This window comes from Bombus pascuorum, chromosome 3 (genome assembly GCF_905332965.1).
Source record: "Bombus pascuorum chromosome 3, iyBomPasc1.1, whole genome shotgun sequence".
Classification (NCBI taxonomy): domain Eukaryota; kingdom Metazoa; phylum Arthropoda; class Insecta; order Hymenoptera; family Apidae; genus Bombus; species Bombus pascuorum.
The window spans coordinates 18,390,283-18,410,117 of NC_083490.1; the positions used below are offsets into that span (position 1 = coordinate 18,390,283).

The 19,835-nt window shown below is 36.6% G+C and overlaps 2 protein-coding genes across 15 annotated transcripts in view; one reads left to right on the forward strand and one right to left on the reverse strand.

The window, feature by feature from the left end:
• Positions 1–13,365, forward strand: part of LOC132905501 (uncharacterized) — a 75,058-nt gene extending 61,693 nt beyond the window's left edge. For 7 of the 12 annotated variants that reach the window (XM_060956838.1, XM_060956836.1, XM_060956841.1 and 4 more), the window contains 2 exons: positions 3,851–4,105; positions 6,496–13,365. In XM_060956838.1, coding sequence (XP_060812821.1) covers positions 3,851–4,105; positions 6,496–7,700 — 1,460 coding nt within the window. In that variant the 3' untranslated portion in view covers positions 7,701–13,365. Of the gene's footprint in view, positions 1–3,850; positions 4,119–5,482; positions 5,692–6,495 lie in introns of all 12 variants that reach the window. The other 5 variants (XM_060956840.1, XM_060956843.1, XR_009657808.1 and 2 more) reach the window with 4 other exon arrangements.
• Positions 13,366–14,266: 901 nt separating this feature from the next.
• The window catches only part of LOC132905506 (actin-binding protein WASF3), a 35,369-nt gene continuing 29,800 nt past the window's right edge, over positions 14,267–19,835 (reverse strand). For all 3 annotated transcript variants that reach the window (XM_060956863.1, XM_060956864.1, XM_060956862.1), the window contains 4 exons: positions 18,696–18,991; positions 18,197–18,507; positions 17,544–17,972; positions 14,267–17,300 (listed from right to left, as the gene is read on the reverse strand). In XM_060956863.1, the coding sequence (XP_060812846.1) occupies positions 17,119–17,300; positions 17,544–17,972; positions 18,197–18,507; positions 18,696–18,991 (1,218 nt within the window). In that variant the 3' untranslated portion in view covers positions 14,267–17,118. The remainder of the gene's footprint in view (positions 17,301–17,543; positions 17,973–18,196; positions 18,508–18,695; positions 18,992–19,835) is intronic.

Here is a 19,835-nt window from a genome sequence, read left to right on the forward strand (position 1 = left end):
CTATAGCTACAGAGCTCAGTATATGACACGTATAAAAACTTATATATGTATACATACAAGAAAAATAGTTTACGTACGATTCGTATACACCGTTCATTATTACCTGCAAACGCGTTGATATTATTATTATTATTATTATTACTACTACTATTATTATTATTATTACCATTATTATTATTATTATTAATTATTATTATTAATTATTATTATTATTATTATTAATTATTATTATTATTATTGTTATTCCTTTAATAACGAGTGCAGTGTTCGCAGAACCGACGGTAAAAATATGCCGCATATATTTATATATACATAAACATGTATTTACTTTTGATCGTTTCTGCGTCTATTTCCTTTTCGTCTTTCCTTTTTTCTTTTTTGTTACTTTTTTCGCGACTGCACGTTTTGTGCATTATTGTTAGCTAGAAAATATGAAAGCTGTATCAGCTAGATCGTTCGCGTTCATCGTGCGATCGATGAATCGATCAGACGAGGAATCGTTCGTTTGCTTCTCATAACGCGCCGATCAGCGAGTTCATACGCGTGTCTCTCTTTCTATATACTTTATACTGAACGGTTCTGCGTGCCGGTGCTTTTTGCCTTTCTTAAGTACATAATTTCGTACTTATTGCTCGGACACACCAACGATTTATCATTTCTTTGTAGAACGTAATTACCCTTGACAGCAATAAATTATTGTCATTTACCTTTTGTGTTATTTGCGTTGTTGTTGTTTCCGCCTCCTTTATATTATTATACCCTATATACGCTCTTCGATATTATAATACATATTCTTCTTTAATCTTTCTCTCTCTCTCTCTCTTTTTCTCCAACCTCTTCCACCTGTATCTCTTTTTCTCTTCTTACCAATTCCTTTCAGTTTCGAGAGTTTTAGTCGAAGACATCGCGTTCCTCTTCTCAAAATATACTGTACGTCTCTAGTCGAGTATGTCTGCCATACGCGCATACATGCAGGATAATTGAAAGAGATTCAAGAGTTTTGAGGTTTATAGTACTCATAGTAAAGGATAAAAAATACTTAGTCCACAACTATAGTTACCTCGTGATCTACGTTGATTAATCATTCTTTCTTCTCTCGGTGAGAGCTATGAGCCACTAAAGTCTCAGTCTTTTTTATCACCCTGTATACATGTATCGATTAATTTGGCTGACGCACTCTGCTTGTGTCGTCACGGTAAGTGCTATTATTCGTTTCGCCGTCGTTGCTTTTGCCTTTCGTTCGTTTCATTTCTCTCTTTCCCCATTTCTTTTTTTTCTTCTTTTTTTTTTTTTTTCGTCACATAGAGATACGTAGTTTTATTCGCCACAGCTTGTTCCTGCATACATCGCATCGCTGAGAACGATTCGCGTTCGCGCGCGCATACACATACACACACATATATACATACGTTCGCGTCGGCCTGATATATTTTCAGCCGGAAATAGAGCGTGTAACAATAAAAGTGTTCCGTTGTTGTTCCGGCAGGGAAATAAGAGTCGAGGCTCGTGTGTACGTGCACCCGCGTCATCTACATGTAAAATCGTTGAAAACGTTCGAAACAGAGAAGAACACCAAACACTTTTCGGCTTCGTTTTTGCCTTCTGCGCTTTTGCGAGGGAAAGTGGTCGCAAACGCCGCAATTAGACTAGTGTACGAGTATCCGGTAGCTGTGTAGAAGCGTGCAAGTAGAGTACACGTAGAAACGTAGAGAAGTAGATGAGAGGTGAAGAAAAATCGAGGGCGTCCGTTATGTATTTCCCCATTTCCTCTCCTTTCTTTCCTTTTCCTCCTCTTTTTTCTCATTTTCCTCCTCTTTTTTTCTGTTAATAATTAACTCCGTTCTGTTCCTCCTCGCACACACCAAAGATGAAATCACGTATATGTATGTACGAAGAAGTTCGGAAGATACTGGCCATCTTCAAGCCGGGTATCCATTAGATGCGTATTTTTAACAAACGCGCAAAATCATCATCATTTAGTAGCAGCATCGATGCTACAAAATCGCTACGAAGCCGGAACAGCGAATTTTCCTTACGTTCGCAATTATTTGCCACTCATGCGTGCTTTGCATTCTTCACGGGATAAATCCACATCAACGTTCGCGAACATTCGCAGACATTTTGCATAGTCATTGGATATCCGGCTTTACAGATGATCTGGGAACGTTGAGAGTTTGAGAGTACGCAAAAACGTCTCATCGAACGATTCGATTCGCAGATTTTCCTATTTTCTTTTGTCTATTTTTACGAGCGACGCGAGCTCGAGTTTGAGATCGAGCCAACGATACCGCTGGAAACTTTCGCTGAGACGAAAGGAAATTCTGGGTGCCCGTTACGAGAGAAACTCCTGAAAAGATGTTCGTAGCAATTGCCGATGTTCTAAAAACACTTGAAACGAGTCTCTCTTTCGCTTGATCGAGGTAAGAACGTTCACGTATACGCGAATGGCATCGTCGAAATTGCTGTAGGTTCGTGCGTGTTTGTTAAGAAATCAGCAACGTTGTCGAATTAAACTGTCCGTTCGACTTGACGAACATAATGGACGGCACGTGTAAAATGACAAAGTGAAAATTTAACGTGGCTCTCAACGTGGTTTTACCATAAGGGAGAAAAAGTGACGCGTGAAAGGAACCTTGACAAACATCCCCAACGAGGAACACGTGACGAGCACCCTAGAATTTTGATGGTCGGTAGAGAGGATCTTCGACCTTTTCGCGTACACGCTTTTGGTAAAGGACGCTTCAAGTGGCGATCGACGATGCTCGTTATAGCGCGATCATAAATTTCGGATAAGAAGTACTCTACCAGTCGCGGATACTTGCCCACATTCCTTTGAAAGCTTGTGTCGTTTATTCTTGCGATGTATCGATACGAAACAGAAATATCTTACTTGAGAAACGTGATTCGTTTGTTTAAATTGGAAAGAATTACTTAAGTATAAAAGTTGAAAAGTTTGTTGCATTTTTAAATAAGATTAAAAGAGTCTAAGTGAGTCTGAAAGGATGAAACAAGAAAGTAAGAGGGTGTAGTTTGTGCAACAAAGTCTACAGCCTACAACTGGTGGCTTGTTAACTCGCTTAATACATCAATTAATAAATTAGTGTGCAAGAGATGGTGTCTGTTGCGAATTTACGGAATGCCTTGATATTCGCGCTTTCCAATTAAACTGCGCTCAATCATATCGTAAGAAGATATGGAAATAATAGAACTGTTAAGTTCAGAAGTTTCTGAACTCCGCCCAGTCGGTTGGAGTACGGTTCGAGGATTTCTCCGACTACATTAACTCCTCCATCATCGATAGCTACTTGAAGGCTCCTTTGTAGCGCTGATTGAACCAAATATACAAAACGAGAAATATGAAATCGATCGTAAGACAGGACCGAGCATAAGATAAGACGACCGAATAATTCGACTAGAGACTGGACTGGTGTTTCCCAACCTCTTCAAAGTCGTGATCCCCTTTTGTAATAATCGAATAACTTGTGGTCACTTTTCACATTGTCATCGAGAAGCAAGATGAAAAGCTAGCTATTCGTAATATCGGTACAGTTTTAAAAGAGACTACGTTAAAAGAACTCGGCTAAGGTAGGAAAGTTCAAGGATAAAAAATAAATTATCAACAACAATGATATAAGTAAAAATACTTAGCAATCCCGTCGGGGATCGCGACTTATACGCCGGGAATTAGACGGACAGATAATTGGACTCGACGAACGAATAATTCGATCGGACGAACAATAAAAATTTCAACGACGTATACGTATGAGACGGACGGACAAACGTTTCGAGGCCAAGAGGATGACGCGGACGTCTCAGTCTCTTTCTTGACCCCATGCATGAAACCGATTAGGATCGGGCCAGAGCGATACGGACGAGGCGATGGCGACGGCAGCTCTTCTGCGGAACAAACCGAGCCCGGGTTCCACGACCCTGGAGGACGTCCTTGACTCCCTCCTTGGCCTGCCACCCGCGTCGCGTACCCCGAGTCCTGGGCCAGGGCCCGTCGTAACCGGTACATCCGCCACCATGCGCCATCGAACTAACATCGGCCAGGCTAATGCAAAAGCCGGGAAGAGCTGCAGCGACCTACGCCAAGACCTCCAAGGTAGGAGGACTATGTAAGTTTTCGTTCTGAAGCGGTTCCTCTCGAGAGAGAGAGGACTTGAGAGAGGCTCAAAGAAATTTTAATCTACCATTTTCCCTTATGCGAATCTCTCTGTTATATGTATGTATACCTGCGTATGCGTATCCGTGTTGTACAGGCACAGCGTGGTTCAACAACAAACGTTAACATACATGTTTGAAGTAAATTAAGATCTCGATATACTATTCTACGTACGATAAAAGATTCGGTGGAAAGTTAATTACACGTGAAACGTCGTAGAGGAAATTAATAATTCGTCGAAAAAAGCTAGAATCAATGTTTGCTTGATATTCCTCGCGTTATCTTTTCATAAATATTAAACTCGTAGGGTAGAATCTTACAATATCTCCGTTAAAATTTAGTATGGGATCTCATATGAAAATATCGCGGAAATGTAACAAGTGATTTTCGAAAACCGAAGAGAAAATTTCAAAGAAACATTTTCTCCGTTACTTTTGTTTTTACGTTATCATTTTAATTGAGAACCATGAAATTTATATGTTAACAGTTGAATCGTAAAACTACACTGTGCGTAAATGTCGTCCTCAATTTATGCGCTCGGCTTGCGTTTCTCTTCGCCTCGTCACCATTCACCCCTCACACACACTACCTTTTATCTTGCTCTCTTTTCTGTACATATGTTTCTTCATGATCTTTCATTTTTTTCATACAAGAAAAGTAGTACTTCATGCATATTTTTATCAGAACGTGGAAAATTATCATCTTTATTCTACGATTTTGAAAAATCAACTTGCGTCTTTGTCAAATCTTTTGACTGAAAAGTGAACGTGAAAATGTTTTACAATTAGCATAATTCAGCACGAAAGAATTGCGTAGTTTATATTTATATAGGTGTAGCTTGTGTCTTGTAGTATATTTTTTATTGTTTCAAATCATTCAGAATTGTGACATCCAAAAGGTAGATTTAAGTCATATTTTGCTTAACTTGAATTTTCTTAAATTTCTACCTATCAACTTTTCGAGCATTTTCGAAGCACTCGATACGAAATTTCTAATTCTTTGATACGAGAGAAACGTTTCAATTACCTGGAGCAGAAATGCTCCAAGACGCCGCTACAAGATACGATGCAGCAGCTGAACTTGCTGATCGAGATTGTCTTTGCGTTGCATTGTTCTCTCGCTGTGTTTTCCTTTGCCTCGAGATCGCTAGTCTCCTTGTCAACCACGATCGATGACGAAGGGAGAAAAACGAAAAATAAAAACGGGCGGAAAGAGAAGCAAATCGTCGGGCAACGAGGAGAACGCGAAACGGAACATCAATCCCCTGTTTATTTTTTTCTTTTCTGTTATACTTACGTTGATTTTACACCTTTGCAGAGAAAAAACAGCGTCTAAAGTTCAGGGAGGCGGAATCGTAGCATCTCGCCTCCCCTGAATTCAAACGTCTCGATGCGAGGCTTATCGATCAGAGACGAATTTATCGGTGCTGAAACTAACCAATCTGGGACTCGGAGAGCTAATCGCATTTATGACGACAACCACCAAAAACGCAGAAGACGCGAATCGTTAAAATATATATGAAATTAGTAAGGCCTTTTTCAAGATTTTTGTCTTCGTTGACTAATTTTATTTTTTTTTCTTTCTTTCCTTTTTTTTTTTTTTCTTTTGGTTACTTTAAATTTGATTTCTATTTCTTTTTATCTTCTTTAATCTCGCGTTAACAGTTTTTTTTTTTTCGTTATTCGCACTACGGGAGCTTGTTTATTAAAGGCACTCGGGAGGATAAGCTTTTTTTTATATACGACCACCGTATAATATTAATTATCTTGCGATCATGCAACTGACACAAACGCCTGATCAAGCGGTTGATCTGTCGGGGATACAATCGGTGCTAACACTCTGCGATCGAAAACATGGTAACGATATTCATTCATTTCATGTATACGTAACATGGCTTACATTATCACGTTCCATTCTGCTTCGAATACGTTCGATCATGCCGTTATCGTTTGTGGTTGAGAGCATAAGGGGAACGATTCTTGCTATTACGATTGTGGCTAATTTATAATTACAGAAAAGATTTTGAATGAAATATCGATTAAGCGTGCAAGGTATTCGTTGCAACGATATCCAAAACTTAGTAATCGTTTGTAATCTCAGAGGGAACATGCTGACTTTGTGGATAAGATTTACCTTGTGGGTAAGATTAAATTTCAATAGAAAAATTTGTAATTTAGAAGGGATTGTAATTCGTAAGAAAATTGTATGTTTCAACGAAAGAAAGAAGAATGCCCAAACGATAAACCTAGCACGATTGTCGTAAATACAAGTTGGAATTCTAGAATTTAGTCAAAGTTTTTGACAATCGAAACGATTGGCGAATGTCACAGAGTCCGCTAAGAGCGTGATGGACGTGCAGCTGCAAGGAGCCACCGAGGAGCGTGCCTCGTATTACGTGGGTGAGCTCGTGCGACGAAAGAGCGAGGGTAGCGACACGATGCCCTCGAAAACGGCTGCGGCGCAGTCGAGAGGCGTACCTTTGAGTCACCGAAGAGTTTCCTTTGACAACAATCAGGAGGCGAATGGCTTGGTGGCTGGCAACGTTGCGGAGAAAATCATTCGTTGCCGAAATAACAAGTGCAGTAACTCGGCCACCTTGGCCGAGGCGAGGAAGACCTACAAAAGCTGTCACAATTGTACCTGCCTGTATTGCTCGAGGGAGTGTAGAAGAGCGCACTGGCAGCGTCATCGGAGAACCTGCTTGCACTCCCGAGCCGGAAGCCTCTGCAAACAGGTGTTATCCTCCGCCAAGGAGGATCCCATCACGTTGAAACACATCTCGGCGTTGGCCAAGCGTGGCTACGCGTTCCACGGCCGTGGAGCGGTCAAGTGTTTCTTCTCGAGTCCAGAAGCGGCGGAGAAATTCATCGCAAACGGTTTCGTCGACTTAGGTGAACCCACGTACGTGCGATGGTCGGATTTGCTGGCCAGAGAGATGGGAGCGGAACTGTATGCCGAGGTGATCAGACTCTGCAAATCGTACAATCCGGATACGAGGCTGGTGTTGTACGTGGCCGTTTGCGTGGTCAGCGAGGTGCCAACCAGTGGAGCGGTGAAATGGGAACGACAGTTGGTATCCAGATGCGCGAAAATCCACTTGGACTCGGCAAACAGGCATCACACGTCTTCGTCATCCGCCTCGCCACAGGGTAGGCAACAGTCCACGTCTCCCTGCAACATCACCCGAGAGATGGAGTCGCCGGAGATGCTGGTGCTTACCTCGCTGCCAGGCAATAACGGCCAGAACACACCGAGGAAAATCCGAGAAATCAGTTTCACCAACATCCAGAGACAACTGAAACTAAGGGGCGTGTCACTCAGGAGGCACTTTCCGCAGGTTTACAGGAAGCTCCGTGCCTACGTGGATGGTACCGTGGATAAGTTCGCTCCGGTTACCATCTATCCGAGAGACCAGGCATCTGGTAAAAGTTTCATGTGCATCATCATGCTCGGTGTAGAACCTGAGCGCCTTCAGCTGCTTCCCACAGATTCCTCTAGAGTTAGAACCGTTGACATTAGCGTCGAGGAGGAATGAACGCCGAATAGAAGCTCTTAAGTACTCGCTTGTGCGATTTTTGTTTTCCTTTTTTTTTAATAAATTAGTAGGAATAATCTTTTGCAGGCTACGATAGACGCGCGTGCAAGACGCGAGGAATATTCCGAGCTTCGTCGTCGGGTTTATATCCTTCGATGAAAGGAAAATACACGTAGCAGTCGCGAAACTGTGAGAGAAATAGCTGAAGGAAGCTCGTGGAATTCGATAGGAAATTGAACGAAAGTAAATCGTCTTTGGTGAAAAGATGCCGATTAGGATGGTCTTTCGGGAGAAGATGATTTACCAAATCGAGGACACGTCGAGGTGCTTGATATTCCACGACATTTCGTGTGAAGCAACGAAGAAAATAACGTAGAAAAAATTAGACTATACGTTGCCAAACACTCTCGCCTTGATTCAGTTTTTCAGATAGATCTAATTGTGTATTTATAGTTTCTGATTAAAGCTCGTCGGGTACGCGTTACAATCGTTGGAGATGTTAGTTTACGCGTCATTTCGAAGATCAGGGACTATATATCGTAATTTCCATACGATGTCTGCTCGATTAATTATCGTAGATCGATAAATAAACATTCATTTCCATGGACACTTAACGAGCGTGTTGTAATCAACATGTATCAGTTTCATCCGCGAATCTTATTCGTGGATCTTAGAGTACCTATCTCTGATTGCTTCGATATATCAAAAAATAAAAATCTCCTCGATTTGGTTGTTATTCTGTCAGATGTTTATTAGCAACTATATCGATTGTCGAACGAATCAACGAGCGATCTTGATAGAACAACGGTTCCTATCGATATTTCCATATCAAACTACAGTGGGATATACTGGAACGAACGTTATTGATTCCGAAGTTCGTTTCTCATAGTTTTTATTCGTTCTAACATCTATGCATAATACATCGATACAATGAAATATGTATGTACACGTATCTAGGAATAGTCCATTCCAAACTCACGGTCTCAAGCATAATTACCATTTAACACAACGATATAAAAAGGAGAAATATAATACAAAAGCATTAAAGCGTAAAAATAGAATAAAATTAATTTATTCAACTTTTATGTATACTACGCGTTTGACTTTGAAAGGGATTAACAACAATATCTCCTTAATTTAAGTTTAAGGTATGAACAATCCTTAATAAAAGCACGCATTTCGTTGTGATGTCGATGATTTTTAGTGATAAACACTCTTCGTTGCAGCATAACCCACTGTATTCCTCGGAAAACTTTAAATTTGTTTCATTTTCCATCCAGGTTTCACGAAAAAAATGTGAAATTAACGTAAAATCTTGCTGCATTCTCGAGAATAATTACTTTCTTAACGCATCGTTCGCATTATAATTAGAGAATTCTAATTATTCGTCTAATCTGTAAAAAAGATGCTATTCAAACGCTCTACGTTCGACACGTCGTTTTCGAAAGTAACGACGAGAAGTATCTTGTTGTCCTTTCGTTCGATTTAATGTAGTTACAGTTGTATTTTTTGAATTTTATCGTATATATTATATATAAAGATTAAATCTCTCTCCGCGGTGCAGTCAGACTGTCTCGATTATGATTCAAGAAGATGCCGTTCGAATCGATGGATCTCGAGTCAACCTGAACGCATCGACGATATAAAAAAGGCAAATGTAGATTGTGGAAGAGATTTTCGCAGTTTAATAGCTCCTTGCGGAAGATCCTCTAAAAATCCCAAGTTTCAAAAGTCTGTAAAACCTAACTAGCGACCGGTGTCCCTGAAAATAGAGAATTTCTACCGAGTAATCGTCTCGAGCTCAAATCCAATTACTGTACCGTTTCCACAGACGCGATCTTTGTGCCAAAGCGTAGACCGTAATAAATTAATAATCTTTCGAATTAAGAAAGCAACCTGCGCGGATCACGATGGCAACAGGAATGAACGTCTGCAGGAAAGAAACATTCTAAGAATCTTGATCTCATGGACTAACTTTGTGGCATCGACGAATTCTCCGTTTAAAATAAAATAAACTCGCGTTTTTCTCTTTTCGACGAGATAGGATCGGGATACCAGTTTTACTTTTACGAAATTTCCTACATTTTTCTACATTTCCACGTAACGTCAGTGAAATTCGTTTTGCGACAGAATAAACTTAATAAATCAGCAAGATCGGACTGTCAAGGGAAACGATAATAGTGCCAACGTTAAAGTCACGAATACACGATGGTCGTATATATCTTGATTAGAGATGAAATTTTAATTTCATCGGTGAAATTATTAATTTACACGAAACCCTTGTAAATTACTCTGGTGATTAATTGCAACAGATATGCCAACGATAATAATTGAAGATGGCTGGATCAATGTTTGTTCTGCTGGCCATAATCTCAAATTAAAGGGATCTTAAACGTAATTTGTAGTGCCAATGATAGAATCTCTTGTAATATCATCGTGAGAAAAATTTGCAAATACGCGTGATAAAACCTCAGAGATATTACTCTTCTAGCTATACCGCATTTTAACAAAGATAAATTGTCAAAATCAGTTTTACAATTTGACGTAGTATCTATTACATTCGGAAAATATCATCATGAAATATCACATATTTTGCTTTGTTTTGGATTATGATTACCTATGTTAAGGTCATCACTGTATTTTACTTTTCAGATATGCGTAGGTAGCAAACAGAGTACGTTTTGAGAAACGTATTTCATTCGAGTTGTCACAAGATGATCAAACGAATATTAAGTACATTAAGTATATTTGATTGGAAGTGAAATGTCTAATTATCTCTTTAATGAAACGATACTATTCTTGTAAGAAATTAAAGTTGAACTGTTTCGTATAACAATGTAAGCTTTTTCAAAGCTACTTTTCTCTTGAAACAATCGATGAATTTAATATCTTTTCAAATTATATACATTGATAACGTCATACATACATATACGTATAAATATGTATATCCAGTTTTTTATCTAGTTAGAATTTTTTACTTGCGAAATTTATTTATTATATCTTTCGTAAGAAGCAAATATCGTTTAAATTATATTGTTAGTGTTGCAAAATATAGTAGCTATATAATTTAACAATCAAATACATGTGTAATGTACGATGATTGCAAATTCTATTTTATAACGTTTGAACCTTGTTGCTTAAAAAATTTCCTATTGAGAAAATCGTGATTTCACTTAAGTAGATATTAGTAATTCCGATTGTATTGAAAATAAATAGTATTTGGAGAAAGTTATATTTGATATATGTATACTATAAAATTATTGAACTCTTGCCTTATATATTTTCATGTATCCCTTATGGCAAAGGAGACAACTAGGTACTCTACTTTTGATAAACCGCTGCTAATATTTAGCACACGAGATATCTGTCTCAAACTTACATTACTCTCATCGAAATAATGTAGATGCTACGTATTTATAGTATAATATATCAATTTATATGTGTGTATATATATATATGTATATATATACATATATACATATACATTCATTTTAACATTAATATAAATCATTAATCACATGACACGTTAATTAAATCAAAAGACACACCTCAATAGTAATAATAATAATTGCAAATAAAAATCTTCTTTAACAAAGATATAAAGAGTCAACTATTCACACTTTTATAAGATATAATGCTTTCTCGGGTACTTGTATAAAGTATAATATAGTAACTACATATTGTGCAATAACAGCTACTCATAGAAATATATGCTCACCGTGTACATGTAACAAATTCAATATATATATTTATGAAATTACTAAATATACATACATATATATTTATATATCTAACTAACAGCAACATTTGAATAATAGCAATAAAAGGAACGAGTAATGTTTTTTAAGAATCAGGTTTAGAAGAAAGATATTGATAGGTAAAGAAAGATTTATTTACATATTGTACGCTGTATAAAATGTTTTTTTATGAGATAAATAGGAACTAGAATTAGTAACTTCCCTCGGAGAGTGACTGAAGGTATTATACTTCCTGATTTATTGTTTATAGTATGACATTATGACCTTAATGTTGACTGATGAGTGTCAATTTTTACTCTATATTTCGATACGAAAACAAGTTCAATTCGAATAATTTTCACAGACCAACGTTTCGTTTAAATAGCTGCAACTTGTATGACGTAAATTTCTTAAAGTGATATTTCATAATAACGGATGGAGAGAATTGTTAAAGTGCTTAGATTGAATTGTTAAAGTATAAACAGAGAGGAATGCTGCCCTGAATACCTAAGTATCTATGTACTTGGTATTCCCTTAATTGTGCTAAATTGTTCGAAAATAAAAGTTCACTGATAGTAACTAATTGAAACTGTGACAGTGAGCAATCTCCTATCTGAGAACTGCCTCGGCGAACAACAAATCTAGCCATTTCGATTCGAATTAAAATGCCTAAAAATTTCATCTTAATTAATAAGTCTACTAAATTATTCATATAGAATAGATTATTTAAAACAGTTCGTTCTAATTATCATTTATAACTTAATTTGTTTGTGACTCTACAAGTTTCACAACATAGATAGGTAATTATTTTCCAATAATTAATGAACTTTTAATTTAATCCTAATTTTAGTTATAAAAGAAATTGGACGTGATTATTATTTTATCGTATTAGACAAGTGTTTTAAACACATACGGTAGCGCTTTGTATGTACAATAAAACGTTTAAATTATGAAAAGAAAATTGATGATGAAAGTTGACATAATGTCTGAACAAACTGAATACTGTTAGCATAGATGAGATAAATGAATTTTTAATTTAATCCTAATTTTAGTTATAAAAGAAATTGGATGTGATTATTATTTTATCGTATCAGACAAATGTTTTGAACACATACGGTAGCGCTTTGTATGTACAATAAAACGTTTAAATTATGAAAAGAAAATTGATGATGAAAGTTGACATAATGTCTGAACAGACTGAATACTGTTAGCATAGATGAGAGAAATAAAGTAGTACAAAATTAATCGTTACGATTAAAATTTAATCAAACATAAAATAATAATTTGATAATCGATAGTTTGTACTTTGTTCTCTTACTGTCATAAGCAACTATATGAATTATGACACTTATTTGTTATTTTACGATACTTGGATCATTCGGTGAAACTATTTTAATTAGCACCGAGAGAGCAGATATAAGTTTCGAAGAATCGATGAATCGATCGATTTGTAATATAGTTAATAAACAATGAAGATAGTGTATTAATGCCACGAAAGTTAGTCCGCTGAGTTTTCGATAGTTCCTTTTACCTGTCTGTATTACGACATGCCACGAATGCGATTATTTCGATCGTTCATTTAGTATATTTCTAAACTTATTCTTTATCACTTATCGTAGAAGACGCACATTTGTCTTACTCATCGCGTTCTGTGCGCAACGATCTTCTGATATTACGTAACAAAGGAATGATCTAATTTATACGACAAGAGAGAAGGAAGAGAGAGACGGTGATCGCATCTGTACGATCGATAATTTTATGAAAAATCTTTAGAAGTTTTGAATCGCTGATCGATATCCATATTTATATGTATCCTTACCGATTTATATATATATTGTCGTAATGATTGACAGGGGCAAGGAAGCGCTCTTGTTCATTCAATTCCTTGCCTTTTATAACAAAAGAAAGAAAAGGAAAAAAAAAGAAAATGTAACGAGTGTGACGAAAAGTGCTTCAAACTATATTTATCGAAAAGCTGGTGCGGTCAAGTATGTTATAACGTGGAAGAAATTGGAGAAATTTCTTTTTATCCGAATCGATGATACACGTTCTTCTTGTCGTTGGCAATTGACTGCTCAATGATCGAACGAGCAATTACGCATGTAGCTCGGGTGTAGTCACTCTAAACGTAACGTTATCGTTTCAACATCTATTTATCGGTGCTACCAATGCCTACCACTGTTTTCGCATCTGTGTATGTCTCAATTTTCCAAATAAAATGTTAATTTTATTATACCTGCCTGTCACTTCATATTTTACGAGATTTTGTGATAATGACTGTTACATTTATATAATTGATAAAAGCAAATACTTTAAAACATAGAGGATCAATAAAATGACATATTCTTACGGTGGTAACTTTTCAATATACCCAAATAACAATTCAAGTTTTTTTAATAATTGTTTATAGATACGAGATTTTTATTACATTTGTCTATTCGTATGATTTCACTTATCGATAAAGTGTCGTAAAATCTAATTGGTTGCAAATATGTACATGTTTTCAGATGTATCTTTTATGTCATAATTTTAAGCAATAAGTTCGTCTTTTAACAATGTTGTTTTTGGTGTTGTAAAAATAAAGATTTAATTTATAAATAAAACCATGTTTCTCCCTCTCTATCTCTTTCCCCCTCTCTTATTAAAATAATAAAATAAAAATAAATTTTCATTTCTTAATAAATAATGAAACGCAATTCTTCGAATCCAACGACAAACAGGCAACAAAAGTAACAGTTATTTCTAAAGTTTGTATAAAAGAGATCGTTGTTAAAAAGCTAACTACCGTTTAATTGTGGATAACGAGCAGCGGAATAAACGATTCTCCGATGATTTATCAAAGTTTTTGATTTATTTGGCTCTGTACAGATTTGCTACAAATTTATTATTATTAATAATACCATCGTACAATTTTAATCGTCATAAAGTTATTGTGGTTGAGTTTCTGTTTCACATACTGTTTATCATACACGATGAATGAAACCACTCTTATTGCAATGGATTTGGAATACGCAAAACTAACGTTTCTATTTATCGTTACTGGAAATTTGTTATTTATTATTTCATCGATAGCCAAGAAGGGCAGATAAAGAGCTTAACATTTTACTTTGTACCTTTAAAAAAATGTTAAACGGTGATGAGCGATTACGAGATTTGTAAGTAGAAACAACAGAAAAGAGGTACAAAGAGTACGATTTCAATGTCTCCTTTCATCGTCTAGTAAAGACAAAGATAATTCTCTTAATTAAGCTTTGGAATAACCATCTTATTTAGGTACAACAGCTTCGCAATAGTGTAGTACGCGACATCATCGCGGAAAGCACGATCGACGACATAATAATATACATTCATACAAAGTTGCACGATATTTAAGCTTACAACTGAAACGCTTTCTCATCGTTTCATCGTCATGTTACAAAACAACTCTCCATAAATACTGTGTCGTAGTTGGCGAAGTAGCTAAAAGTATATACCTACGGCTAATAGTCTTACGCTTAATAAATTTATATTGCGAATTATATTATCTTTGTGTGTGTGTGTGTGTGTTCGTGTATGCGCGCGCGCTCGCGCGCGTGTGAGTGTGGGAGGTGTATAAACATAGTACAAACTGATCAACTGTTCATTACATTATTAATACTATTATTATTATTATTATTATTAATATTAATATTATTATTATCATTTTTATTATTATTATTTCTACTATATAATGGCGTTTTGACTATATTTTAAAATCATTTGAATGTACACGTATCGTTGCCGGTGAATTGTATGCTACATTATTGTGGAGCCATCCAACTTTAGCTCTTAAACCTCGCACACTTTATACAAGATAAAACGCTGCCCCTTTTAAAGCTAGCGAAAATTATTAGTAAATATAAATTACTTTTCACGCGGTTCGAGTCAATCGAACGTCTTTCGTACATAATAAAAGAAAAAGTGCTAATTCAACCAACTAACAAGAGGCATCTCCTGACTTCAGTCTTTCTTAGACAACGAAGACTTCCTCTTATCTCTTTAAACACTTAGGTAACGTTCGGAAACTAGAGGGATAAAAACAAATTTCCTGAACACTTCTTGTCGTTCGAGCGTATAAGATTATACAATAATCTTAACGATCACTGTGTGTATGTGTTTGTGTGTGTGTATAATGTTTATGTATACATATATACCATATCTTACCAATAGTCATCATATTTCGCCAACATCGATGCAAAATAAATCACAATAATTTTTTCCCTTTTACGCTTAAAATTGGCAACTGTAATCCTCATTGCAACATTAGTATATTATATTCTTCCGCTAAATGCTAAAAAATATGAATCCTCTCACTCATTCGGTAATTACATTGTCCTTACATATTACAAGTAAATAGAGTATTTTGGTTTTCGACACCTCGCTGATAAAAAGGACATTTCATACCTCGCGATGTCGCTTTTATTGTGGTCGCGACATGGAAGATCGTTTGAAAACGTAGAAAAAATTGGGAAACTTCCGTTTATTACTCTCGTTGTGATAGAGCGCGCATACATATACCTATCTAGTAGACAAGCATACAAAAACATTTAAGATACAGGTATTTTACAGGCTTAAACACGAAAATGAGAACAAAAGTATTAGCTTTGAATTTGGTTTAGTTTACGTACAATACACATCTTCAGGAGCAATGCATTATAACACATATAGAACAGTTGCTTGTCTTAGGTAAGGACTTACACATATCGTCATAGCAACGTGGACGATCGGGTCTCTGAAATGAAAAGTCAAATTTATTCCGTTATATGGTATTGATATTATCATGGAATGTGTCCGAAAGAAATCACTTCCTCTATGATCGACATCGAGCAATGATAGGAAATCGTTTCATGTGCGTATCTTCTTCCTACTCGCTGTCCTTTATACTACTCGAGATAATTTGCTGTACGTTCGTTGAATTCTGCTTAAAGATCGGAGAATCGAAAAAAAACATGCATTTATATATATATATATTTCGTAAACTTTCATACTTTTATTTGTAACAGTAAAACAAAGTGGAAGCGTTTGTAGGTAAAGGAAAAGTGTATTTTATATAGCTCCTCAAAAATATTCTAAATTTACACGAACTCTTTAAACTCTTATTACATGCACTTTGTAGACTCTCCTTCAATAAATTAAAGATCTGGCTGACGATTCCTAGAATCGTCTGAGAAAAGCTGAATGCTTCTTTCTATCATAGTCTTCGGATAGATACATGCTATAAATTGAGCTTGTAATTAACGCGAAAACAAATTTCTTTTTATTTAGTTAATACAAAAAAAAATTATCAAATATTTGTTCGTGACAAAAAAGAGAATATTCTTGTTAAAAGTGACAAAATGGTGTATAATAAAAACAACCACTGTTATAACACTACACAGTTATACTTTTAACGATATTACTTATAATAATTCGCGTTTGTATGCTCTCTTGAGCAACGAAATTCGCTGGTTTTATTTCTACTTTCAAATTCAGTGCCTCTTCGTTATACACCAATTACATCAATCATCGGATCATGTTATTTCTATTCGACATCTATGTGCAAACAAAGCGTGTTGCTTGTCCGACGAGCAACAGAATTGGAACTTTCGTTGAAAACGAACGAAACGAAAGAATCGTCAGCCATTTTTCTATGAGGCAGTTGCGGTAGAGGGAAGTGAGCTGGGTCACGCGAGATTCGTTTCCTGCTCGCCCCATCCCTCGCTATCGCATTCGCTCTCCGATGCTGAGTCACTGTCGCTGAACTCGACAGCAACGCGTCGTGCCAATATGGATGCGACATCGTTCAATGCGTTCACGCGTTCCACTTCCTTTTGTTCAATCTTCTCTACTTTACGTAATTTTATTCCTGGAAGAATGAATAGAATTTTTATTGTGGTATGTTTAAAGAAACTGTATTAACTTTAATCCTTTTAAATTCAAAATGTAACGTTATATCGTAAAAGTTTTACTGAAAGATTGTAAGTAAACTAAAATAAACTTAAATAAATCTAGCATTTAGAGCAAATTATATCTATTACAAATCTATCATATAAAACAAATAGGAATAATGAGTTAATATCGATTATCCGAATGACAATAAGGTAATTACCATCTCTAATTGCTTTAAGTAGATCATTCCGCGGATCGACGAGGGGGATGTTCGGATTAACAGGCTTCCTCAATTGTCCGTCCACAATGTTCTTCAAAGGTTTCAGGGGTTTCAACTTGGGTGGGTTAGTTGCTATCATTTTAGCAATATCGCCATTGGTCAATGGCACAGGGGGCGATGGTCCGTTAGCAACAGGCGGTGGCGGAGGTGGCGGAGGTGGAGGCGGAATATTACACGGTGGAGAAATAGGTCTAGGTGGTGTGGGATCGGGAGTCGGAGGTGGAGGTGGCAAGTCTTGCGGAGCAGGGTCGGTCTCATCTGTTCCTATTTGTGTCGAATGATTTGGAGGAGTAGGCGTAGAGTGATGACTGGGTAGCGGACTATTTGAACGACTTCCGTTCCTATTCAGTAGATGTGACGGTATTGAACCTGAAATAAATAATTAATAAAATAATTAGTTAATAACTTAACAAAAATAAATGTTTGAATCTCGTACTCTCTAATGATGATTTAAATGTCTCCAATCTAAAACTTAATTTCAATTGAACCGGTTCGCAACCTGAAACCGATTAGATGAAACTCGAAGATACTCTTCCAAAATCTTGACTCTTTTTCGATATGACGGTATTGAATATAAATTTTAACGTAATTACCATTCATAGGAGGAGAGGACATGGTTTCACCAGGAGGCGGAGGTGGTGGTGGTAGAGTATCTCTACCAGTACTCATCGATCTTCCTCGTGTTGGAGTATTGTTAGCAGAGGCTACAGTAGGTGTCGAATTGCTAGAAGTATTGCTTGGTGGAGCTGGTGGTGGTTGCGATGGTCGTGATCTACCACTTCTGCTTGGAGTACTTTGACCACCAGGACTCTGGTACGTTTCGCTACCCGTTTGCCCTTGACCTGTGCCATAATGTGAGCCGTACAAGTTGTCTTCATAGCCCTGAGCCACGTAATTTGCCACCCTGTTTTCAAAAAGAAGAGAAAAGATCAATCCCATTTTCCAATAACGCTGTAATATTTCAGTATTGTATAATCTACACAGAAAAATCATAAGTAGCAAGAGAAAGCATTCGATAAAGATCTTCATGGGAACAAACAAACTGTTGCATCGATCAAACACTTTTCACGATCAATGTAGAAAATTACGAACCTATAATGATCGGAAGAAGGAGGACTGTACAGGTGTTGCTCCTCCGGTGGATAACTTCGTCTAAGTTCAATGCTGTTTGGCCTAGGTGGCCGTGGTTCGGTCATCACCATTCCCAGTAACGATTCATCAGGTATATTGTGAGGTGCTCTGTATTGAACACCTTGCGTTGGCATAATGTACTCGCCATGACCAACGGCTAACTGTCTTTGTCTTTCTCTCGTATTATGCGGTTGCCTTATACGCTTCTTATGCCTGCCACCGCCACCACCACCACCCTCGTTCCGAGGCCTATGAGGCTGCACGGTAAAAATTCTATATTAAATGGCTGCCTTATTGCAGAGTAACAGCAAAAGTGCAAGACAAGCTTAATTTATCAATCAAATATGACTCAATGCTTGATCCAGTATTTGTTTTATCGTCTGCTTAAGTTATGGAAGATATTTTATAATCTACTAGCATACTTTCAAGTTTGTTTCAAATTTTTAGAAAAAACAGGATCAACCACCGGACACGAGAAGATTTGTAGGAAATAAAAGTAGTGATTTTCTTTACGAAGCTTCGTTAGCTATCCAAGAAAATATTGATCGTTTAAAGTGAAGATGGATAAAAGAAAGTTTACTGTACATCGTATTAAACGTTTCAGATTAAATGTTTTTATACATTTCAATTCAAAGGTTTGAGAAACTGCTTCTAACGTGTTTACAATTTTATTTCCTACAACGTGAAATATGACAAATCAAAAATAAAAATAATCCTGAAATGATCAGAGATCGTGAGACTTCGTATCGATATTACAAGATGGCTCGATGAATGATAATGACAGACTTCTATTCAGTACATCCAAAAGTTGCATGACTGGCACAAAACGACATTACAAAGTGATCGACAAAGTGACATGGTTGTGAAACGAACTATTCGACTTTGACAAACAATTTGTCTTACAAAAACAGGGGTGCCAGACAAGGATTCTTCTGCGTAGATTGAACGTCGTTTTTAAACCAATAAACTTGCATGTAAAAGAAAGTTATGTAAATGAAAACTTCGAACGAAAATTCTTATTTGAATTTAAAGAAAAGAGAAATAAGAGAGAAAGTCACATAAGAAACAAACGTATCATTCGGTCTACGCAATAAAAAATTC